We start from the raw sequence: 25,629 nt of genomic DNA, 5'->3' as shown, positions 1-25,629 counted from the left end.
CTAAATAAAATCTTTAAAAAAGATTTCTAAATTCACTTCCAAATTATTGGGAAAATAACTCTCAACATGAATAACTTACAAAGTATTCATTTGGATATAGGACTTCTGGCTTTTACAACAAAACTTCAGTGGTCAGACTTTATCAGCCCCAGCCAAGTGGGGGGATGGGGAGAGCTTTTATTACTGAATCTTCCTAGCTTAGATAAAAATCCTCATTAAATATCTAATTTAATTTAAAGAAAAACCTTAAAAGTCAACAATTGGATCTGATTTGTCATGTTACGTTTTCATTTGTTCAAGAGGGCAGCTCATTTAAGAAATGGTACCATAAATACTATTTATGTGCAAATAGATTTCATTATAAGACTGGCTTAGTGCTACAATGTAACATTTAATATTACATTGCTGCACACAACCCTTTTTTTTTTCCATATATAAGGCTAAGACTTTTACAATAGCTCCCACTGCAGGTAAAAACTGTATTTAATAATCTCAAACCATAGCTAATGGAGGAAAAGAGCAAATTTGTCAGAAAATCAGTATAAGCACTTTACTATTAAAATTTTACTTTTTTTAATAATTTATTTAAATAAGATATTTGAAGCAGTTTAGAAAAACAAGATTTGTATTTTATTTCCTTGTAAAAATCTTTACACATGCAGACAAACCAGTGTTAAGAAAGTATTCACCATCATTTAAACAAATAACCACTTAAATAGAACAGTGTCTGCAATTTTATCTGTATAAAAATAAGATACATTTTTACAGAATTCACGCTCCAGTTCTTATAGCAATAAACAATACACAACTATAATAAGTACAATTGAACCTGACCATGGTTTTCAATTAGATACTGCTAGGGCATTTTAATGTGCAAAAAAAAAACAAAAACAAAAAAAAAAACAACAAAACAAAAACCAAAACAAAAACCAAAAAGGGGAAAGAAAAAAAAAAAAAAAAAGCCAAGAAAACAAAAAACCCCCAAAAAGCAAAACAAAAAAAAAAAAACACATAGTTTTTCCAAAACAAAATGTCTTCAGTGTTTCTAGAGACCTAGAGGGTTTTAAGAAATCATATCCTAATCAGTTTGTTTTAATGTTTTTGATTATGAGTCCATACATCACACCATAGATAGGCAAAGCCAGGAACTGATGCAGGCTCAAAGAAGAAAGTCAGCGCCTGTGCCTGCCATGTCCTGAGCGGCTGCCACCATGGTGCTTGCCTTTATGGGACCTCTCAAAGGAGCGAGATCTTTCACGCCTGTCCCTATGATGTCCCCTTTCATGCCTGTGTTTCTTGGCAGCATCTGAGTGATCCCGAGACTTGCTCTGAGATCGAGAACGAGATTTTTTCCTTTTATGACCATGTCTATTTGAACTTTTTAAATCATCTCTGGTGTGCTTGGCCTTAAGGTGAGGAGAACCATGATTATGATGTCTTCTTGGGCTTTCACTGTGACTGCGGGACCTGCTTCTTGATCTTGAGCTGTATGTTCCAGACCGGCTCCGCCTATTATTATAACTTAGATAATAAAAATTTGAGGTTTAGATTCAGTCTCTACTGGGACCAAATTATTTTGGTGGTGCTTATAATAGCTTCAAAACAAAACTATGCTTTTTGTTGAATATCTCACACATGCTCAAAAGAGCCACTGAACAGACATAAGCAGCTAGCAAACTAATTACAAAGCTAACTTGGGAAGACTCTTTGGCCAACTTGAGTATTGGTTATTAACAGTTAATAAAATATTAATATTTTCTAACTGAAATTGAACAAAACTCTTTTCACATTATAAACAAGGTATTACAGCTTTCCATAGCACTTTGTGGTCAGCCCCTACACCTCTCCAAAATATGGGCAAAAACAGAATAGCTCATAAGCTACACCACCCCAAAACAGAAAAGCCATGTATAGGCAGGACATACTTCCAAACTCCTTTCTCGTAATTTACCTCATGTTAAAATATTAAATGTAGCCCAACTGCGACATCTACATTAAATTTTTTAAAAAGTAGGAACCTAACTCCAAATAAGACTCCTTTCTCTAGGAGAATATTTACTTACTGTCTTCTTGGAGTATGTGATCTAGAACGTGATCGCGTTCTTGATCTTGACCGACTAGCACTTCTGCTATTTCTACTTCTTTTGCTGTCTTTTCTTACTCTTCAAAAAAAAAAAAAAAAAAAAAAAACACAAAAACAAAACACACACACACACACACACAAACCCATTATTTTAGGTACATGTTTAGTGTGTTAGAAATTAAAAACATAAAAGATTCCTTAGACCAGTTTTCTAACTCAAGGACACTCACCCATTATAAGGGCTTTTGGAAGCCTGTTGTCTGTCTTCAGGTTCTTTCTTGACTGTCTTCACATTGACAGACACTGGTGACTTCTCTTCAGCTTTCACTTCTCTTGGTGATGCTTAAAAAAAAAAAAACAAAAACAACCCAATAACACAAAGTCATGTTACCTATTGGATTTAACAGAGGGCCAAAAAGTTGTTTCTAAATATAACTCAAGTACCCTGCTTTCAAGTATGATCTTGAGTTGACTAACATGAGAAAAAACAGTAACAGATTCTTCTAACATTGTTTCTATGCCACTGCTAAAGCTTTCTTTTTAAGAAGATTTATCTACTTCTTTATTTAGGGCCGAGGGGGGGCAGGAAGAGAGGGGACGGTGGAGAAAAAAATCTCAAGCAGATTCAGCACTAAGAACAGAGCCTGTCAGGCTGAGATCATGCCTTGAGCCAAAATCAAGAGTCGGATGCTCAACTGACTGAACCACCCAGGTGCCCCTAAATGCTAAAGCTTTCTAATAACCAGACACCTTCAGTGCCCAGTCATTTCAATTCTGAATATATCTTACATGGTTTAGAGGCTGGAGAAAATCCACCAAGGGTTGAAAGGGCTGGAGTTCCATCGGGATTCAAACCCTTTGCTTTTAATTTGGCTTCTTGTAAGGCTACTTTTCTTTTCTCTACTTCTTTTTCCAGCAATTCATAGTTTGGCTAATGGAAGAAAATGAAGTAAGTATTTTCCCCTTATACTAGTTTAGACTCTTAGCACTTAAACATGCGTAAACAACTACCTTTTTTCTGGTATAAAGCCTAAGTGTTTCTATGCAGATTTCCTGGATCTCCTCTTCCGTAGTACCAAAAAGAAGAAACCAGTGGGGACGAGTTGGTAATGGAATCTAAACCATAAAAACAGAATGGTTTAGATCAAATTTCAGTTTTTATTAGGAGGACTGCTAAGTCTTGTGTTTTATCCTATAGAAAAAACAGGCTATATATACCTACCTGAAGAGCTCTAGCTGCAAGGTAGATACAAGCACATGCTATAGTCTCTGGTTGAAATCGAACAAATACATTGGTTCGAAGACTGTCATTCATATAATTCCTGAAAAATATTTCAACCATAAGCTTTGTACATAAACAAAACAGCCAGTCTGAAGCTTACATAAAATTGGAGACTCAATCTACTTTATTCTTTTTTCTTCTCATATTTATATTCATATCCTCATATTCTAGCATATAACAATTCTTAAACTCAAAAATCAGTAAGAGGTAAGAATTTAACACTAGAACCATTCTCCAGTTTTCCTATAAATGACCAAAGTCCTTTAAAATAATCCCATATTATTCCAAATAAAACTTATTTTTATATATTTCTATAAAAGGCAATACTTTGAAAGTCAATTTTGACATAACTAAGTTTCAGAAATGATAAACCACTCCAACAATACTTCAAGCCATTAATCATTGACCATCTCTCCTTTATCCACAATAAAAAGCAGTGTCAACCAAGTTCTTTCAAAATCTCAAAATATTGTGACAGGGGTAAAAAGGCATTTTCAGTAAGCACTCACCAAGTTATATTAAGACAACTAAGTAAGCTACTTCAGAAAATTTAGATAGGGAAGAGCAGTAAATATACAAAACAGCCTTGTTTACATACCTTTTTTGTGACTGAGTATAAACAAAAGCAATAAACTACTTCAGTTAATAAAATGCTGGACTTTTTTATTAGTGAACCCTCCCCGCAATATCCCTAAAGTATTAAAGAAACTTCACAAATTGTTTAAAAGGTTAAACTAAGAAGACTATTTCTTAAAAATCCTTACCCACGAAAACTGCTTAAATGTTTTATAGAGCATATATAAAAATGTCATGCATTTTATAAAAGCAATTAGACTTTTCTAATACCACTAGTATATACTTATTCCTAAAGAAGCATGGTAGTCATTAAGTCCAGAACACAAAATTTACTTAAGTCCTGCATATCAAAGAGTCTTAAAAAAGTAATTGTAGCTGGACCAAATTGTTTTACCTTAAAATAAGCTAGCCCTCTAAATCAAACATCTTCATGTCAAAAGTCCAAGTTCTAAAGTGCTTATGTTAATATTAACATCTCTCTTAAAAATGTACTATTATTATTGCCTCAGTAGTCCAGCAGCTGCAATGCATCCAGTATGGGAATGGCACCCATTTTAAGCTGCAAGCTGTAGTCTCCTTTGACAGAATCCATGCTATACATACTAAAATTAGAAATCTAAGTCAAACTCCTAACCAAAAAAAAAAAAAAAAAAAAAAAAATCATTTTATTCATACTGGCTGGACAACAAATCTATCAAAAATGAACTACTCATTTTGATAGTTACAGGTATACATTATATACACAGGCATGTTGAATAGTTACTTCTAGAAGCAAATATACAAATCCTTTTGACACCCCGACAGAACTAGAAGATGCTGCCAGATGGATATGGACCACTTCAGTGAATCTCGGATGAGAGCTTGCACTGGATTGGCTGGAGAGCAGGGCAGCCAATCAGGCCATCCTGAGGTCATGGGCTGAAGTGCAGAGGGCAGAGTTCTATGACTTACCATCATGGACTACCCTTTAATTAAAGAGTAGAAAAAAGAACAAAGTTAAATTGAGTTCTCCATTGAAAGCAATTAGTCAAGCCAAGAAAACAGGAAGCAGAAATAAGCATTATTTACCTTTTGGTTAAAAAACAAAAAAAACAAAAAGCACCAAAACAAACTCCTCTCATTATTTTGGAAAGGGAAAACGAAACTTACTTTATTTCTGCTTCTGTTTTCCTGGCTAGGAAAGAAATGTAAAAAAGCAACTTACCAGGCAGTTTGAACCAGGGTTTGATTACGTTCACATTCTAAGACTTGTAAATACATAACAATGATCTGAAGGACAAGGGAAAAAAACTCAATTTAGCATATCGGTGGGTCTTTCAGAGTTCAATGAATATATAAGTAACTGAAATGTTAGGTACAAGTTTTAACGCTTCTACAAACTGCATAGATAATACAGACCAACCTAAAATGCACATTATAGGCAACGTGGGTTATTATGCTACTACAGTCCATATAAAAATTTAAAATATGATCCAAAATTCACAGGAAAAAAAAATGAGTTAAGTCAATTAAAAACAATACCTAGTATCTCATGAACACATTACTATGTGACAGATGCTGTGGTAAGAAATGTCACTTAATTTCCCAAGATACAATTCTTCATGTCCAAAAACCCTAGACTATGTTTTTAAAGTTATACAATGAGTATGACCTATGACCACATTATTTAATACACACAGTGGGTATTATATAGTAAATAAACACTACTCTTTCTGCAGTGAAGCTTATCTCACTTAAGCATGATAAATACTACAATATAAATAGCTCCACGAGAGTTCAGGTCAGAGCTTTCTGGACCTGTAGAATCAATCATTCCCATTCTACAATCTTAAAGATGTGGAACCTGAGGAACAGATATGTTTGCCCAAGTCACACAGCTAAGGGCAGAGACAAGTTTCTATCACAGACAGTCCTATCCCCAGAGCACCCTCATGGTAACCACTGCAGTGATCATATGTAAGCAAAGAGATACTGGAGAAATCTATAAACGTACAAGAACAGGAACAGTGAGCAGCCACCATGATTTGAACATTTTACTGAGCAACCAGTTGCATGCCAGGTACTTCTGCAGATGTGTATTATTATTTACTCTTAGAATAAGGTACTTCACACACAGTCTGTTTTCTAGGTAGGGAAGCTGGGTTAACCACAGAGGCAAAAAGAACTTATCTGTGTCCACATAATGAAGTGTGAAGGTCTGAACCCAGGTCTTTTTGACTCCTATTTTACTGATAAATTTCAATATCCTAAAGGATGCTATTTAAAACCAAGGTCAACTCTCAAAATAACCGTAACAAATTCACGTAAGATACAATTTTAAGAAAAACCCTAATACTTACGAACGTTAATTTCTGCACTCTACAACTCACCTTATGGGGATGCTTGACATGCACACAAAATCCCAACTCCTTTAGCACCCTCCTCTCTGCCTTGATAACTTGATTTTTGGTGTTAATGTAGTTCTGATCAAGGATCAGGGGGCTTGGAGTCCTATAGTTTGTAAGAAATAAAATCAAAACTGTTTTGCACATCCAAAAAATTTTATTTGTGGCATCTCCATTTTCCCTTCCAACCAACTATTGGCAACAGAAACCAGCTTTTTAAACTCCTGCAAACAAGTTAAAGCATTAATCTTGTGCTGTCCAAGTTATGCTAATTAAACATATACTTAACTAAGTTTCTATAGAAACTAACTCGATTCTGTAGAGAAAAATTCACTCTATGCTTTATCTAGCCTTTGTTGATCTTTTTCATAGGATTCCCTTATAGGTGTGTATGCATTTATATATAAATAAACTTAAGTGATTACTGATTTATCATCACAAACCCCATCAGTCTAGACTTTACAATGACAAAGCTAATGGATTCTTGAAAATACTTACTATAAAGACTTCATAGATTATAATGATTTTACTTGTTTTTCTAAAATATCAACCCTTGGCTAGTTTAGGACCAAAGTAAAAATTGGAGAGGAAAAAAATGGTAGGCAGCTAGCTAATCCAGATTCCCTAAATGGGTGCTTTGCTTAAACAAATTGTTCTAAGAATCCACCACTGTCAAAGAAAATCTGATAACTAAAGATTGACCTCAATTACAGAAAGAAATGTGTTGAAAATTAGATTCAAACCCAAAAGTTGATAAAAAGTAAGTTTACACTAGGTCTGAGTTGTTATTAGGCAGAATAACTTTCTTTAGAATGTGATGAAGAAGAGACTGGGGACTGTAATGAGGGAACCAGAAGAATGCTCAAGCTTCTCTGTGCCAGACTAAATTCTGATAGCTCCAAAAGCTGTAACGCAGAAAGCTATCAATGGTTAAGTGCTTTGGAAATAGCATGTTCAGTTAAAAGACTAAGTCTTGAACTGAAAATTGGTTTCTTACTGAGAAGTTTGTTTTTAGTCAGGACTAGTGGATTTTCATTTTCCCAATGTCCTTCATTTGCTACATTATTAGATCCAACTACCAAGAAAGTACGTTTTCATTAAGGCGTGGTTATAGAATATGTATATGGGGAGAACATGTAAATATTTTTCCCCATACTGAATTCATTTTCAGCCAAAATATTCAAGTTTTTGCCCTGGGCAGAACACCTGTTTTTAAAAGATAGTCATTCTGAACATTACTCCAATTCACAACTCATTTTACCTTACATACCAAATGCAGAAAAACGTAAGCTCATATTTAAATACATTCACTTGAATATTAGACAACAATCTGAAATGAGCTACAGTTAAACAAACTAGTGACATACATCTAAAAAATCTGCTTTCTAAAAACCTGCTTACTCCCATTCTAAATCACAGCAACTGGAATGCTTGTTAAGACTACTTCAAATTATTTCATACTACGATTTTTATAAAATACACCAAAAACAAGAAAAAGGTTGGCAAATTTGACAAGATGGAAACTAGCTTACTTAAATTAACAATGCTGAAAATGGCCTTTCCGCAGTTCAATTCCCATTACAGCCATGCCAAGTGTGAGGAATGAGGCCACCAACCGGACAGGGGACTGATTTCAAACATAAAAATATAACAACGAATCTTCTTTATCAGGACGATAGGCTACAAGTTAATTGCTCTTTGAGAGAAAATTAATTTAACTTCAGAGCAATCAATGTATACATGAAAATGTAACCCAAAAATCTTAAGACTTGTAAATTTTCACGGTTTATCATCATTAACAGAAAACTTGGAAAAAGGTCAAGTGCAAACCTTAGATTTTCCTAACTAGTGATCTGATGGCCCTCCCTCGACAGGTATTAGGACAGGCATCTTCTAAGGCTGGAGATACTCTACTACTAACCCTTTACCCCCGGCAATTCAGACTGTAATCTGCACCACTACAATCCTAAAAATAAAATTTTATAAAATCAGTTTTGTTTTCCCCTATTTATATTGAGCAAACTCCTCTACGTCTTTTACGAAGCGTGGTTTAAGAGTTGCCTTCAAATTCTGTTAAAATTCATTTTTCCTGCAATTAACTAACCACTTGATTGAATAATGGCTATCTGATCCCAAATCAGGCTTACTCAGTCACTAATTCTGCTTAAATCAATTGTTATTTTCCACTCATTCTGCCACAATCTTCACTTTCCCTTCCTTGGGTATCAAAAACCCAGGAACACCAAAACCCAATTAAGGAAACCAAACCCATTTACTACAATTTCAACTATGTATTCAACTTCTTGCTTAGGCCTTCTATTACCTAACCTAGTTTTGAAAGTTAACTTTGCAGCCATGTAAACTGCTGTCTTCGTTTTGTTAAGAATGGGTTTTAAACCAAGGAAGGCTCAGTGAGCATGTATTTATAACTACCTTATAAAGATTACTTTGTATCAGAAATAGAAAAATGTGTCCCCTGCCTCCTCAGTAAGAAGAGAAAACTGTGTAAGCAAGTGGTTTCCTTACTTATGTTAACAAAGTATCAATCAGCACTGCCTATGGCAGCAAGAACATAAAACTGAATGGAGGCTCGCTAGAATTTCTTCATTTTGGCAAACTTCCCAGTAAGTTTTAGGAGGTGACACTCTTAAACCTCTTAAAAAGAAAACTTGTCATCTTTTCAGAGAAAAAATAATCTTCATTATCAATAACCAACCAAACCTAACTCTACCTCTCCTCTGCTTTTAAGTTTGTCAGATTTTTCAGATTAAATTTACATGAAAAGAACAATTTTCAAATTTAATAGGAAATCTTGGGCTTTGGTCACTGAAGTTTATCTGGTCCCTCAGAGTAACTTTTCCTTTAGTATAATTAGTTGAAATACAACTTAAGAAAAAAATGAAAAAATAGGAATACACCCAAACATGGTTAGTCTCATTCATGTGCTAGAAAAACCTAGAAAATTTGCAACTAGTTCTTCAAGAGACTATACACTAAAAGGAGATTAAGTAGTTTTACAGGGAGCCAGACTGTTGTTTAATAAACAGAAATGTGTAATGCCTACTCCAAAGGAACGTTCCTTCGTTATCAGTTTTTAAACAAACCGAAGGCCACCACCTTTAGAGCCACCAAAATAAACCGGGGTAGGTTGGACTAAACGACAAGATCACTTAATACCTTTCCAACTTCCTATCTACATAGGTATTGAAAATACCACACCACATTCACCAGTGAGTGGGTGCATCAGTCTGAAGATTTCATTGTCTTCTTTTAGACAAGCCGTCAAGGATGCATGTGTGGACTCCTTATAATTACAGAAAATGCTTAATTTTCTGGAAATGAGCTGCATCGCTAAAGCAAATTAAGTTGGAAACTAGTGAAAACGAAAAGGCTCTCTTCCCTTTCAATTTAGCCATTTATTCTGAGCTTAAATGATAATTACATAACTACAAAAAATTGAAGGGAGAGTTCAAATAACCCATGACAGAACTTGGGGCAGTGGTACTCTCTAAAAGCTCCTCTGGAGATTCTAAATGCGTAATCAGGACTAAAAAATGACCTACTAAAGGCTACAAAAATGATGCCTCCTCTGTAATTACCAAGATCATACTACAATTTAAAGCTATGCATAAATCAAATTATAACAGCATCATTAAGATAAACTGATATGCTATTTATCTAACTCAAGTGTAACGCTGACAGTACTTTCTAGTGATGTTACATAAAAAAATGTAAAGCTATAGTTCTAATAACTTGGACAGCAAAGACAAAAGCTTATAACAAGAAACAGGAGTTTTTCTAAATGGTTCACCAGTGGCCAACCTGTTAGTCCCCGATTCCAGTGACCTATTCTCAGAGCACTGGCTTCTCCTTGGGGATTTTCGATACTTCACTCACTGTTGCCATGACGACAGCTTCATCTCTATGTACCACTCCACATCACCCAGGCTTTGGTAAATGTAGCTGGTCGCTGTATAGTCGGTTGCAAGGGAAAAAAGAGTTGAAGTTAATAACATATACAAGCTACGTGTCTGAGTAAACTTGTAATATGCATAGAAACACTTTTACATCCTGCTTTAAAAAAAGGCTTCCATGCATTTAACTCCTTTTAAACTTCATGCTATAATCAGACTTGTAAGATTGAGACAAAGTCAATTTCTCTGTAATAATGACCAAAACACACTATTACATGAGACACAACAGTCAGTCAAGTGAGATGTTTTAAATTCCAAGGTCTTTAAGGTTAAGACCTATTCTAACATCAAGGAAGAATGCTCTAAGTCTCACAGAAAAACGGAAAGTAGATAATCATTGTTAAGCGATAATACAATAGTTGGCTCAATGGTTCAAAGAATACGGACAGAAAACTCCCTTAGGCAAACACAGAATCCTTTTACTAAGGATAGAAAGCCTTTTTATTACTGTCATGTTTTAAACACCCTGAAGAATCAGCTAGATACCTAAAAACAAAGTTTAGCTCAGACCAGACTAAATACCAATTTGAAATCTTCCCAATTTCCAGGGATTCCTCACCAAGAAGCTAAAAGATATTGTAAAATGAAATAAAAAAATTAGTCTACCCCTGGACATGGTTAGGATGAAGGAGAAAAGATGGCAGAAAAAGACTGTAAGAAAACTGAAAAATGCCGTGAAAACTATGTGGGCAACAATGTTTCAGACTTTGTAAGTAGACTAAAGGTTACTTTACTGTTTGTCTGTGGATGGTTCCATTCCTGCCAGCTTAGACTCAGCCAAGAACGACCACTCGCATAGGATACTAATTTGACACTAACTGACAACCCAACCCCCAGCAACTTAAAATCCTCTTATAACGGACTCCCACAGGGTAAGCTGGTCCAACATCAGGGTTCCTTAAAGAGCTAACACAAAAAGTAAATCTACGCCAAGGATAGCCTCCTGGAGCGTGTACTGCAAGTCCCCTCTAGATGCAGGAAGCCCTGCGACGCTAACTTTTTTGGCACTGCCTCACAGGAACACGTAAAGTCCACATAAAGTGTTGTCGCGTAGCCACAAAAATCTGTAATACGACACACCACTTGGTCTCTGTTTTCCTACTTCTTACAAGATCGAATAAAACGGACCTCATCTAAATGTAACCCAATCGGTTATTTCTCTACCCCACTCACTGATACTGTTTCTGACCAAAACAAAATACCTGTTCAATCCCTTTGACTTCAAACTTCAACCTTTATCATCATCCTGCAGTCCTTTCAGATCCGGCATTATGCGACATATAGCGTAGTTCAATGTTGAGAAGTATTCTAACAAGAGCCAACCTCAATTGATAAAGAATTCACTGGGACTCCGAGTGGAAAGACAGACTCTACGCAAACTTTGCCGCAGTTATTAACTTGCACTGCAGGGTTTACGCTCCCAGCCTTCCGTCTTCCAAGAGAGGGGAGGGGGTGGGGGTGGGGTGGGGGAGTAACTTACAGAAGACACTCACACTTGAGCCAAACGTATTCCCTTTCTTGTTTAATCTTAAGCCCCAGGACTGGCTTCACAGCACTGTTAGGATTGTCCATAAATGCAACTGCCTCTACAAACTTTAGATAGCTGGTTAATTGTGGCTGGTTTCCAATGGGTTTGGGTTTTATCAGTGAGCTCCTACGTGCATTTCAACACCTGAATTACGGCCGGGTTTATCCTTTGCCACCAGTTTCGAAGAGAAAAGGGAAATGCTTTGGTTGGATGGTTGGTGCACGAGACGGTAGCGGCAAGCAACACTGCGCTCAGTAACGCCCATCTTACCTTTTTCCTCTCAACTGGCGGAGGTGGTGGAACACGTTGATCACATCTCTTATTCTTCTGGGGGCTTCTTCGATTTTCGACGCAAGGTTAATACAGGCCATGGCGACGATCTGCAAGAGCCCACAAGCGAATGCGACGTGGTTACACCCGGGGGGGGGGGGGGGACACGATCGAGGAAGCAAAATCGGGGAGAAAGGGCTCCCCCCATCCCATCCCATCCCCCCCCACCCCTGCCGGCAAGTTTCACCGACTTGTTCTGATTTGCAGATTTCAGGACGCAGCTGGGATTTGGGGTGAAACAGAAGCGTGATGGGCATTCCTAGACCGCAAGCTCACCAGCAGGCTACTGATGCGTCTTTTTTTTTTTTTTTTTTTTAATTTTTTTATTGCTTAACGGGCCAGCTCGGCCTTCCGGCGGGAGCCGCATGACCGGGTCGGGGAGGCTCCGGGGCGGAGCGGAGCGCGCTCCGGGCACGTCCCCCGCGCGGTACAAAGGCCTCGGCTAACCACTCCCTCCCTGGAAGCGCCGCCGCGGCCGCCCCCTCCCCCCTCCCCCCTCCCTCCCCGCCCCTCCCCTCCCCGGCCCGCTTCCGGGTGGAGAAATCCCCGCGCCCGCGCCCCCGCCCCCGCGGGCTCACCTCGAAACTGTGCTTGACGAAGGACTTGGAGTAGAAGAAGCGGTGGAACAGCACCTGCCCCGTCGCCATCGCCACCTGCAGACCGAGAGGAGAAGCAAGCGCAGGGGTCAGGCGGGCCGAGCGCCGCCGCCGCCGCCGCCGCCGCCGCCGCCATCTTGGGCCGCCGCGCGCCCCTCCCCCCGGCCCGCCGCCCCGACCTGCGGCAGGCGGAGGAGGATGCCGGCCGCCTGGATGAGCTCGCAGCCCAGGATGCGCAGGTCCGTCTCGCTGGGCAGGTCCAGCCCGTCCTGCATGGACGGCGTCGGCGACAGCCGCTCCTCCGGGATCAGCGAGTGGTCGATGGTGAGCGACACCTCCGAGTACAGGCGGTCGCCGATCAGGATCCCGCCCGCCGCGGGCGTCGTCGCGGCCGCCGTCCCCGAGCTGGGGCCGCCCGCGCTCGGGGCGGCGGACGCGGCGGCGGCGGCGGCGGCCGCGGCGGCGGCGGCGGCGGCGGCGGTCGGGTGAGGCCCGGACGCCATGGTGTGGGCGAGCTGCACGCACGCCCGACGCAGCCGGAACCCGGGCGAGACTAACCAGCGTCCTCGGCGCGCCCGACGTGCCCGCGACCGCCCCGGGGCCGCCTCACGCCGCGTGCGCTTCCGCCCTGACGTCACCGCGCCGGCGCGCGCCAGCTAGTCCCTGCGGGGCGGGGCGGGGGCGGGGCGGGGCGGGGCGGCGGGCGCTGCGGGGCCTCGAGCTCTGCGGGGGGGGGCTCGGGGGGCCTCGAGCTCTGCGGCGCGTCGGGCTCTGCGGGGGCGGGGGGCGCTGCGGGGGGCGTTGTGGGGCGTCGGGCTCTGCGGGCGTTGGGCACTGCGGGGAGCGCTGCGGGGCCTTGATCTCTGCTGGCATCGGGCTCTGCGGTGGGGGGGGGGCGCTGCGGGGAGTCGGGCTCTGCGGGGCGTCGGGCACTGCGGGGCGTCGGGCTGTGCGGACGTCGGGCTCTGCGGGGCCTCGAGCTATGCGGGGCGTCGGGCTCTCCGGGGCCTCGAGCTCTGCAGGGCGTCGGGCTCTGCGGACGTCGGGCGCTGCGGGGAGGGCGCTGCGGGACCTTGAGCTCTGCGGGCCTCGGGTTCTGCGGTGCCTCCAGCTCTGCGGGCGTCGGGCTCTGCGGGGGGCGCTGCGGGGCGTCGGGCTCTGCGGGCGTTGGGCGCTGCGGGAGGGCGCTGCAGGACCTTGAGCTCTGCGGGCCTCGGGCTCTGCGGGGCCTCGAGCTCTGCGGGAGGTGGGCGCAGCGGGGCGTCGGGCACTGCGGGGGGGCGTTGCGGGGCGTCGGGTTCTGCGGGCGTTGGGCGCTGCGGGGGACGCTGCAGGACCTTGAGCTCTGCGGGGCGTCGGGCTCTGCGGAAGTCGGGCGCTGCGGGGGGGGGGGCGGCGCTGCGGGACCTTGAGCTCTGCGGGCATCGGGCTCTGCGGGGGGCGCTGCGGGGCGTCGGGCACTCCGGGGGCGTCGGGCACTGCGGGGGGCGCTGCGGGGCGTCGGGCTCTGCGGGCGTTGGGCGCTGCGGGAGGGCGCTGCAGGACCTTGAGCTCTGCGGGCCTCGGGCTCTGCGGGGCCTCGAGCTCTGCGGGCGGTGGGCTCTGCGGGGTCGCTGCGGTCCTGGCCGCCCCGCTCGGCAGGACAGGGGCCTGGGCTCCCGCGGGGCGTCCGCCGCCCGTCCGCCTGCGAGACTCAGTGCCGCGGCCCGGAGCAGCCCGGGCTCCGGGAGGACGGCGGCGACTTGCCAGGCGCCGCGCGGCCCGGGGATCAGGGGGCTCCTTCGGGCTCCGCGCGCTTAGGCAGGGTGGGAGACGTCCACCTCCTAGGGTGGTGTTTTGGTTTTTGTATTTTATTTTGTTGTTGTCGTTGTTGTTTTTGGTGCCCTGGGATGTTGGCCAGCGACTCCCGGAATGTCCCCAAATTCGAGGTAAAAGGGACCCCACGGATGAAGTCTCCTGGGGTCTAGCGTTGGGAGACAGTGAGTAGGGCTGCGTAGGCTCCAACTCTCCATCGTTCTGTCCCAGGCTTGACCCCCGGAGAGGCTTGGGGGGGGATGAGACGCCCCGCGGACTCTCACCTGGACTCCCACCTGCCTCGGACGACAGGCGCACCCACCCTGGCATCTCCGGAGCAAAGGAAGTCCATGCATTTTGGTATTTGTCAGTGACATCACTGAAGCAACACATACTCAGAGACCTCTTTTTTTTTTATTTTTTTTAATTTTTATTTATGATAGTCACACAGAGACACAGAGAGAGAGGCAGAGACACGGGCAGAGGGAGAAGCAGGCTCCATGCACCGGGAGCCCGACGTGGGACTCGATCCTGGGTCTCCAGGATCGGGCCCTGGGCCAACGGCAGGCGCCAAACCGCTGCGCCACCCAGGGATCCCCTCTTTTTTCTTTCTTTCTTTCTTTCTTTTTTTTTTTTTTTAAGCGTTAAATCCATTCTATTTGGTAAATCCTTGCAGAGCGGTTCTGAAACCTTGACTTGGAGTTGCAGTCTGTGGAGGTCTGAAGACCTACTGATGCTTGAGCCTTACCTGCGGAGGCTGGTGTGATTAACTGAGGGTGGGCCCAGCCAGTGTTTGGATTTTCACATCCTCCAGGGCCTCGAGGGCGCAGGCAGGGTTGAGAAGTAGTATCCCAAGAGGGGATCCTCAGGTGGCTCAGCGGTTTAGAGCCTGCCTTGAGCCCAGGGCGTGACCCCAGGATCCCGGGGTCGAGTCCCACATCACCCTGTGCCCGTGTCTCTGCCTCTCTCTCTCTCTGTCTCTCATGAATAAATAAAACCTTAAAAAAAAAAAAGTAGTAGTATTCCAAGAGAGTGCAATTCTGGCGCTGGCTCAAGCACTTAACCTCTCTGACCATTATCTCCTTGACCTTTCTGACCCGGCTGTTTCCAAGGAAACCTCCCTTCCCAGTATCCGAAAGGGATCTTAAAAATACTACTAACTTTGAAAACTTCAGGATCAAAAAAAAAAAAAAAGAAAGAAAAGAAAAGAAAAAGAAAACTTCAGGATCTTCAAAAACTAATTGATGATACGCTTCTGATAACCTGCCGTGGTCACGTAAGATAGCAGTGTTGGGGAGACCTGGATCAATGACACTCCGCTATTCTTGCAATTGCTTGGGAGTCTTCCATTATTTCAGACAAGAAAAGGTGTAATTGGTAATATGTTTCATCGAATCGCTGAGTTTCAATGAAATCACCTGTGTTTGTAATGACCTGAGAGTAGTTAATTAATTATTTTTAAAGATTTTATTTATTCATGAAAGCGGGGGGGAGGGGGGGTGGGGGGGGAAGAGAGTGAGAGGCAGAGACACAGGCAGAGGGAGGAGCAGGCTCCAAGCCGGGAGGAACACACCCTGGGGTGAAGGCGGCGCTAAACCACTGAGCCACCCAGGCTGCCCAGTTTAATTTATTTTAAAGATCTTTTAATGGAATTTTTTTCCTCTTTGGAGGCTCTTCCCACCCTGCCGCTCCAATACGCGCTGACATGGTGATATCTTGATTTATTTTATAATATATTTTTATAGTCTCTAGGTCCATGATATTTAAAAGTTCACAAGCATAGGAGGGAGTTCTGGGAGGAAGAGGGGTTCCTTGCTCTCCCCGATATTTTATCTCCCTGCTCCCCACCTCCTGTGCCTGACATTCATTCCAGGAGAGCAGAAACACCCCGACTACTCTTCGCTTCAGGCCTATTTCCTACTCTTCTGACCGTTCCCCGTCTTATATTCAACAGACGTGAATATCTTCACCGTTCATCCCTGCAGTTTCAACAAAGTTGGTAGAGGAAGTGGGCCAACATTTTGTTTATCATTAAGTCATCAAACTGATGTTACTTTTTATTTTGACTTAAAAAAATGACTAATTCAGAGGATGGAATGCAATAGGTCTAGTGGTTCTGCTCCACAAGGTTGTCTAAAGACGGGTTTAAAAAAAAATTGTTTTCAGGGTCAAATTCCAGAAAAATCATGGTTTAGAACATTGTTACATTGTTTCTAAGTTATTTCAGAAAAAAGTTGTTTTTCCATATACCTACATCCAAAACATCAATGTGAAAATGTAGAAAGACTAAGACCTATTCCAAGTTATAAAGGTTGCAGAACTGGGAAGAGTAAAGCATACGTTTTAATTGTATGCAAGCATCAGAAGTGCATTCAGGCAAGCGAGAGGGTTCCATTAGGAAGGTCAATGTTTGAGTTCTTTGTCTTTCGAAATAAAAATGGAATGGTGTGTCTGTAATACATTTTATATATTCTTTCTCATCAAACGGGTCCTAATATTTAAGTGTCTGTGCTTAAATATTAATAAACCTTAAAAAAGAAGTTTAAACTTGCCTTGTCACTCATTTCCTTATCAAATTACCACCTTGCCTTGTTCCCTTCCGCGTCTCTGCCTGAACCTTCTTAGTAGGCCATGAGTTCACCCACGTCTAAAAGGGAATCCGTAATAACTAGAGTAAAGTCGCAGTTTTTACTATTTTAGCCCCACAGGCTTCAGGGCTTAAAAGGGACAATTGGAATTATCAGTGGCCTTCCTGTTACTACTGAAGAATCACGTTCTGGATGCTTTAATCAGTTCTTGTTCCATTAAACTCTGTAGCCTCTCTGGGGATCCTGTTTTTCATTGTTCTTTAAACTTTCAGCTTCCTTAATCCTAAAACTGTCATGGATAGAATCTCACTAATTCCTTCAGTAATCGGTGTTCATCAGAGTTTAATTCCGACACTAATTTAGGTTAAAGGAAAATAAAGGATAAGTCCCCACCAGAAGAAGCTATACTTTCTTTTCTTTTTTTTTTTTTTTAAAGATTTATTTTTATTTATTTGAGAGAGAGAGGTGGGTAGGGAAAGGGCAGAGGAGAGAATCTCAGGCAGACTCCCCACTGAGTGCGGAGCCTGACATGACGACCCTTGAGATTGTAACCTGAGCCAAAACCAACAGTCCGATGCTCAGCTGACCCAGCCACCCCGCTGCCCCAAGAAGCCACACGTTTAATAAAGGGAATGGTACACAAGCGATAAATGCTAAGATGACCAGTCAGTGGTGCAAAAAGCAGGCAGAGGAGGGATAGGTCCTGATGGTCAGTGTGCTCATGGAGAACTTACAACCTTAGGAAGTCACTCGTCAAGTTTCTATTTATAGCAGAGATCTTAGAATATTCAACTTTGCCCATGAACTATTAATGGGGCTACAGGATTTTTTTTTTTTTTTTTAAATTTAGTCTTGTGGTTATATGACAATAGATCCTGGTCTGGTTGCTCTCGTCATTAAATAGTTATTCTGAAAAGATTTATGTGTAATTACCCCTTAGCCTTATACTGCTTGGTAAATCTCACGGTAGCCCTGGCCGGGACATTTCTGCTGCTGGCTCTGCTGGGAACTAGTTCTGAGATTTTAAGCAATTGTACAGTTGTCTCATTTCTTAACAGTGAGGGAGTCAAACGGGACCCCTTGCAAGTCTAAACTTCTGTGACTCTGCTCATGCAAACATCTTGAACCTCAGACTCATCTTTGGTTCTTCATTTCTTCTTTATTTTAGTCACCTAGTCCTGTTACTCCTTCAAGAAAGGAAATTGTTCTTGAATCTGCTGTTCCTCGTGTCCGGACCATTATCGTATCTTTCTAAGTGGTCTCCTTGAGTCCATTCTCACCCATTCCTCATTCATCCAGGGAAATTTCTAAATTAATCTTTGAAATATCAGTTTCCTCCCCTCGCTTTCTCAGAATCTTTGGAAATAAAGAAGAGAGATCAAACACCTCTTGGCAGTTGGGGCTTTGTATGATAATAAACTTGCCCCGGCCTCTGCCTGGCTGGATTGGAGGAGTTTATGACTCTCGATGGTGGGGTCCTTAGCTGGAGCCCCATGTTGGTGTAGAGATTACTTAAATATTAATAAACTTTAAAAAAAAAGTTTAAACTTGCCTTGTCACTCATTTCCTTATGAAATTACCACCTTGCCTTTTTCCCTTCCGCGTCTCTGCCTGAACCGAGATTAGCTGCGTGTGTCTCCTAACAGGCATGCAGTTTACCTTCCTGATTTCCCATTTTGTCTTACTCTATTTCTCAAGCCTGCAACATTCTTACTCTTCCTCTCTGTTAGCAAATCCTTCCTTTTTTGTTTTTTTGTTTTTGTTTTTGTTTTTTTGAGATCTAAATGAAGCTGTACCTCTTGCCAGAACAGAAGCCTTCCCTACCTGAGCAAGCTTCCCCCTTCTTTACATCCCCTCCTAGCACTCATGGTCTCTAATATACATTTGGACACATTTTGACACTGTTACGCATTGTTACTTGGTAACTTCATGGATGTGTTTCTTGACTCCTTAAAAATAGGACCAGTTTTGATTTTTCATTGTCCACAGACACTGTCCCTATGGAAGGCAGTTAATCAGAACTCCTGGAACTGAACTGCCCTTTTCCCTATTGCCTGGCATAGGAAGGCCTGGTCTTGCCTTTTCCCTTCTGTGCAGCAGCCAGTTCCGTCCTCAAGTGTCTGTGCTCCCACCGTAGCCATCTCACCCTGACTGAGAGCTGCTGCACTCCCTGATGGAGGTCCCCATTTGTCCTGTTCTCTTCGCAGCGCTCAGCCATGTTTCCACTTCTCCATTCTGTGTCCTTTTGGGGGGCTACTTACCTCACCCACAAGCTCTGTTCTATGTAGGCATGAGCTGCAGAGCAGGAGGCCAGTTGTCACAGTTGTAACCAGAGTTGTGGTGTAGGGACAGGAGCTCACAGTGGAGTAGTTTGATGTTTGAGTGTAGACAGAGGCTCTGGAGCAGTTTTTGGAGGTGTGTCCAGAAACTGGTCATGTGCGACTAAGAGTTAAGGCCAGTGGCAATTAGATAAACAACGGTAAATCCACCAAAACCACAAGTTTGCTTCTGGAGCTAGACTAATATTAGTTAGTACTTGCTCTGATCTCTTTTTCACATAAGGAAAGTAAGATCCAAGGAGGAGGTAGTAGCTGCTCATTAATATTTGCTGATTGTGAATAATTCAGTGAGGGCCATCCTTGGATGGGTTCATTCTGTATGGTATTTAGTGTCAGAAATTGGCCAACTAGTCTTGGTTTTAGTCATCTATCCAACAGTAGTAAGAGCTTGTTGGTGTGACCTCCAAACAGACTACATCATGGGATTGTGGCCCTGCCAGCACCTGGGTTTTGGCCCACTGGCGCTAATTTGGGGCTTCTGACTATAGAACAATAAGGTAATAGTTTTCGATGATGTAAGCCACTAGATTTGTTGTAATTCTTTATAGCAATTATAGAAAACCAACACAGCAAGATTAGCTATTTCCTGATATTATTTAAGAAATGCTCCTCAGACTTGAGATGCTCCACCCGGGTGGAGCCTGTGAGTCCCAATTCTAAAAAACTCATGAGTAATGCTGAAACTGCTAGGCCAAGGGCTGTACTGAGCAGGAAGGCTTTAAAGCACACGAGATGATTTTATGTCTGTTAAAACTCCCGGTATGGAGGAAGTGGAATTCAGTGATTGAGATTACTGGAGGTTCTAGGGTTAACTCACTGGGGGAAAAACCCTGTTGCTCAATAGCCATACAGATGTGTAACTTTTGGCAAATTACTTCATTTGCTTAAATCCTTTAGGCAGTTTCTCACCAATAAAATGATACTGATAACGCCTACCACAAAATAGTTTGTTAGATGAAATGGTTCTATGTTAGTTCATTTTCCAGTCCTTGGAAATGCAGATTACTTACCTGGTGTTGGACAATGGTTAATGCCTGTAAGATCTGGGATCCCTGGGTGGCGCAGCGGTTTGGCGCCTGCCTTTGGCCCAGGGCGCGATCCTGGAGACCCGGGATCGAATCCCACGTCGGGCTGCCGGTGCATGGAGCCTGCTTCTCCCTCTGCCTATATCTCTGCCTCTCTCTCTCTCTCTCTGTGACTATCATAAATAAATAAATAAAAATTTTTTAAAAATGTGCCCTTTAAAATAAAAAAAAAATGCCTGTAAGATCTAGCAGCTGTCAACAGATTGTACCCATTCATTCATTCATTCATTCATTCATTCATCTTTAATCTCTTATTTATTTGTTGAGAACTAAGTACTGGCTCTATTCTAAGCATTGGGGATATGGTGATAAATAAGAAGGTAGATTCTGGCTTCAAGGAGCTTGTAGACGATACACAGATATACAAGTGTGATAATTTTGACGAATTTTTTTGTTAAGCGGAAGGCTCCTTGGCACATTACTAAGTGAACAAAAGAACATTCCAGCACCATGTGTGTAATGTGATCCTTTTTATATGAAATAAACTACATATATATGAGTTACTAGTGAAATGAATTTTTAAGATTTTGAAAATGCAAATCTGAATTATTAGTAGATTCCACAAATGTAAAGTTACTTTGTCAAATTGTCACAACAATTTCTAGACACTCTCAATTCCGGTACTTACCTCATTAAATACCCATAACAAAGAGTTCGGAGTTTGTGGCCAGCCCATGGGCCATTCTTTGACTGGTATTCTTTGCATTTTTTAAAATAGTGAAAAATCATTTCTTGTATAATTGCAATTGTCTAAAAAATTTCAGTCTGATAATAGACATATAGATACAAGATAGAGAAGTGGTTCCGGGGGTGAGGTAGTTTTATGGACAAACAACAAAGAAGGTGGCAAAAAGGAGGCGATATGTGATCTGGATTTTAAAGCCTACATAGGCATTTGTCAGAAGGAAAAGTGCAGACGAGTATTTTGAAATTGCTAGGTGAGCTGAGAAAGATAGTGGACGTCTGTTGTTTCAGCCTGTCTAGCATTTAGTCTCCTTCTTCCATTTTCCCTTGGGGACCCACAACTTCTCCATTCTCAGTGTAGGTGGTTTGGGTAGGGCTGACCTCTTCCCTAGTTTACATACCAATCAGCATTTCTGACCCTCCCACCCCACCCCCTTCACTTCCTCCCAGTGTTTGGTTCAGGATGTCATTTAAGTCCAGGACTTCTGCTGTAACCCTGGCTAGGGGAGAAGAAAGAAGTATTTGTCCCTTCTGGGATTGTCAAGAGTGGAGACGTAAGCCCAGACCTACAGAGTGCCATCTTAATACTGGGGAATCCGTTTGAGAATGGAGCCAGCAGAGACCAGAGATGGAAACCGAACCCAAAGACTTCATTTAAGACTTGCCTGTAGCCCTACCCTGTCTTCTAGCCCTGGCATTTTCAATTACGTGAACAAACAACTTCCTTTTTTTCACGTAAGCTTAAACCTCTCTTAACTGAAAGACCAACACAGGGAATATTATGGTGTGCTAGAATATGGCATATGTGTGTTGTGCATGTACGCCAGGGACTAAGATGCTGCAGGGGTGAGCAGGGTCTAGAAGGGCTGAGGAACAGGCCTTCATTTATGGGGGCTCCCGGGAGCTCGGGAGGATCTAAAGCAATGTAAAGTGGAGTCACTAGTGCTAAGTCCACATCACCAAGCCAAAACTAACATCTAACTTAATTGCAGTTTCAGCCTCCTCCAGGAATGTAATCTTAACCCATCAGTCTGGAATTTCTTGGTTGGCAGTAGTGAGGTAATTTGTCTAATAGGCCTCTTTGCCTCAAAGGAAGGTGACCTTACCTGAGATAATCCTTTTTTTTTTTTTTTTTCTTTCCTACTTATGACTTCCTTGTCTCATTCCTTCTCTGGCTTTTAAGTCTTTCCTTTTCTGTAGCTCTTTGGATCTTCTATTTGCTAGATGGAATACTGCCCAATTGATAAATCATTCAATAAAGCCAATTAGATCTTTAAAATTTACTCAGTTGAATTTTTTTTCACTTAGTTGAGTTTTTATTGAACAGCAGTGATTACCTCAAGAAAATGAAGAGCTATAAATCAGAAAGTAATATTAAGGACACTTACTTCCTCAAATTTTTCTAGTAGTTTCATTTTTACTTTATTATTCTGTTTCTTTCCCTCTTGCTGGGGTTAGGAATTAAAACTAGAAAGGACCTAGTGAGTCCCTGAAAATTACATTAAAAAAATACTGTTTTTCTTTTAAGGATTGAGAGTTATAATTTTATTTTGAGCAATGAAGTAGCTGATTCCATTTACTAGTGTTTTCTATTTCCAATAAGCATTCAGCATAAGCAAACTTTCACTGAAGAAACATTTAGGAATTAAGAATTGATTATTAATAATATACATTATAATATAAATCACTAATACAAATATTAATAATATTAAGAATCAGCTTTTCTGAAGCACTACTCATTTAATTAGTTTTAATTAGTTTAATTAGTTTTCTTAGCAGGAACAAGAAGTAACTCTAGGAATCAATCCGAGGAACACTTTGGCTGTTTTGGATATTATAACAAAAATAAATGAGCTTCTCTGTCAAGTTCTCTATATATAGTTGTCATGCCTTTTTAATCTAGAATAATTCCCTTGGGGTTTTTGTCTTTTATTAGATTTTTCATGATTCCAGGCCAATGGTTTTGCAACATGTCCCTCAGTCTGGATTTGTCTGTCGGATTGTGATTAGATTATGATTAGGTTCAGATTGAACATTTTTCCAGGAATGCTCTATAGATGATGTGTCCTCCAAGTTTCACTGCAAGGGGCCTAGAATGTCAAACTATTGTCCAATTTTTGGTTATTTTTGATGATTCGGTTAAAGGTGGTATCCACCAGATTAATCCACTGTAAACATACCTTAACACCTTCGTAATAAGTAACCTGTGGGATGATTCTTGGGCAATAGCATTCTCAATATCATCTTATGTACATTGTTTCAAAGAAGAAAAATAGCCCAGTTGAAACCTTAGAGTTGGAAAGGATTATTTCAACAAATTTCCAGTTAGTATCCAATAAACGGTAGCATTGCTAGGTACAAAGGCCACAAGTAGTGAGCTCACCAGAGTAAAACAGAGAGCAAAATACCACAGGAGAATTCGGGAAAAGGACAAAGATCACATTTAAAGTGAGGAAAGGAAAGTTCAGAGATCTGAAATGCCCAAGACGTTAGATGGAGTGTTAGCAGTGAGATGAGAACTCTGGCTTTTCTGGGGCCTCTGGGGGTGCTCAGCGGTGGAGGGTGGAGCATCTCTGCCTTGATCCGGGTCCCGGGATCAAGTCCTGCATCCCGCCCCTGCAGGGAGCCTGCTTCTCCCTCTGCCTGTGTCTCTGCCTCTGTGTGTGTGTGTGTGTGTCTCGTGGATAAATAAAATCTTTTTCTTTTAATGAATAAAAAGCTTAAAAAAAAAAAAAAAAAAAGGACTGCGGTTTTTCTGAGGCCCAGTCCAGTGTTCTTTCCATGACAGCATCTGAAGAACGCATTGTGAAGCTCATTCTCCAGGACAGTGTAACAGTTGTTCTCAGTGAAAGCAGCTCAGGACACTGTGTAACTAAGAGAACAAACTTTTCTCCAGCTCCCCCCCCCCCGCCCCCGCCAGCCCCAAGGTGCTTTGGAATAAATGTTACTTAGATTGACTTAAATCATATACATTGTGACATTAACGTCCTTGGAGACTTAGTCTAGTTTCAACCGAGGGAAAGGTTTCCTCCTAGTGCCAGTGACACACTGTTGCTGTCTGCGGTTCCTTAAAACATCCACAGAACATGATTTTTCTATTCACAAGTCAGGAAAGAATGCAGAGGTATTTGAATCCTACACGTCGAGAGCAATTACAGGTGACACGCAATCGCTTTATGCAATGCGGCACGTTTGCATGTAGGTCACCGGAACCGCAAAAACAACTCCGTTAGGGTCTCCGGTGGGAAGCGCGGGCCGGCAGGTGTGTGCTGGGTCGCTGCTTTGCCCGCACATTTAAGAATCTCTAGCGTATACTTAATTTTCGGGATGGAGACCTAAGGGGGAAATTGTACGTTCATTTATTCACGTATGTATGTATGTCATTCATTCGTTCCTTCGGGACCATCAGGGCTTCAAACTTCAAAGCTACTTCTGGAGCTGCGCTGCATTAGGCACACTTTTTTTGAGCTCAGTTCTGCATCTCTAGACCCCGACGTCCCACGCTGGCCTCTTCCCTGGGGAGGGGAAGTTCGGGGAGAAGCGTGGCCGCGGAGACCACACAGGCTGGAGAGGCTCCGATCCCTCGCCCCGCAGCTTCAGGAACTGGTTCTAGGCGCGCAGGCCACGATGCGCTGTACGGTGCACGATGCCCTGCACAGTGCGCTGCATGATGCACCGTGAGCTGCACGATGAGCTGCACGGTGCACGATGCGCTGCCCGGTGAGCTGCACGATGCACGGTGCGCTGCTCGGTGAGCTGCACGGTGCACGGTGCGCTGCCCGGTGAGCTGCACGGTGCACGGTGCGCTGCGCGGTCCTCTGCTCGCTCTTGCCAGCACGCAGCCCCCTAACGTGCCGCGAGCCGGCGAGAAGGCATCACACACGGGTAGCGCGGCAGTCGCAATCCGCACGCTAGGGCTCCACCGTGGGGGGGCGACGGCAAAGCCCCTCCCCCGTGCTTGCTCTCGGTGAAAGCGTGCGTGTCCACACCCCGTGACCCCGCCGGCCTCCCGGTCGGCCCGCGGACGTGCGCCGAGCTCACGCAAGGAGGCCGGCCAGGCTGGGCCGCCGGAGGCGCCGGGGAGGAACGGCTCCACCGCCGCCGGGGGGGGGGGGGGGGGCCAGGGCGCGCCCGGGGAGCCGAGGCCCACACCGCAGCCCGACCCGCCGGCCGGGGCCGCCGCGCGCATGCGCAGCGCGCTCTGCCTTCGCGCGGCGGCGGCTCCCTCCGCCAGGGGCCGGATCTAACTTCCGGTCCGGAGCGGCCGTGACGTAGCCGCCGGCCTCCCAGCGCCCCCCGCGGCGCCGGCCGCTTGTGACGTCAGCGGCGGGGGCCGGGCGGGGGCCGGGCGTGGCCGGGCCTCGAGCTGTAAAGGAAGCGTCTGGT

The 25,629-nt window shown here is 43.4% G+C and overlaps 1 protein-coding gene across 7 annotated transcripts; it reads right to left on the bottom strand.

Moving 5' to 3' along the window:
* Positions 1–607: 607 nt before the first annotated feature.
* On the bottom strand, positions 608–13,271 carry CCNL1 (cyclin L1). Of its 7 annotated transcripts, XM_072792153.1 has the most exons (11): positions 12,933–13,271; positions 12,736–12,810; positions 12,098–12,207; positions 6,311–6,431; positions 5,146–5,210; positions 3,306–3,405; positions 3,095–3,199; positions 2,873–3,014; positions 2,314–2,425; positions 2,064–2,162; positions 608–1,521 (listed from the first exon to the last, which is right to left on the bottom strand). In XM_072792153.1, exons 1-11 carry the CDS (start codon positions 13,254–13,256, stop codon positions 1,173–1,175), a joined length of 1,602 nt encoding a protein of 533 aa, XP_072648254.1. In that variant the 5' UTR covers positions 13,257–13,271; the 3' UTR covers positions 608–1,172. The 7 variants fall into 7 exon arrangements, with proteins under 7 accessions (XP_072648254.1, XP_072648255.1, XP_072648256.1 ...); XM_072792154.1 differs by lacking the exon at positions 2,064–2,162; XM_072792155.1 differs by lacking the exons at positions 12,736–12,810; positions 12,933–13,271 and adding an exon at positions 10,223–10,295.
* Positions 13,272–25,629: the final 12,358 nt, after the last annotated feature.

Source organism: Canis lupus, chromosome 22 (genome assembly GCF_048164855.1).
Source record: "Canis lupus baileyi chromosome 22, mCanLup2.hap1, whole genome shotgun sequence".
Lineage (NCBI taxonomy): Eukaryota > Metazoa > Chordata > Mammalia > Carnivora > Canidae > Canis > Canis lupus.
Note: the sequence above shows the minus strand (reverse complement) of the source record. Positions and strands in the feature narration are given on the sequence as shown.

Bases quoted from the DNA above. Each gene is read 5' to 3' on its own strand.
- CCNL1 (XM_072792153.1), bottom strand. From the start codon at position 13,256: ATGGCGTCCGGGCCTCACCCGACCGCCGCCGCCGCCGCCGCCGCCGCG. The intron at 3,406-5,145 runs GTAAGTTGCTTT...AATATTTTTCAG, and splicing joins ACCCTGGTTCAAACTGCCTG to GAATTATATGAATGACAGTC. The intron at 2,163-2,313 runs GTGAGTGTCCTT...TTTTTTTTGAAG, and splicing joins TCCAAAAGCCCTTATAATGG to AGTAAGAAAAGACAGCAAAA.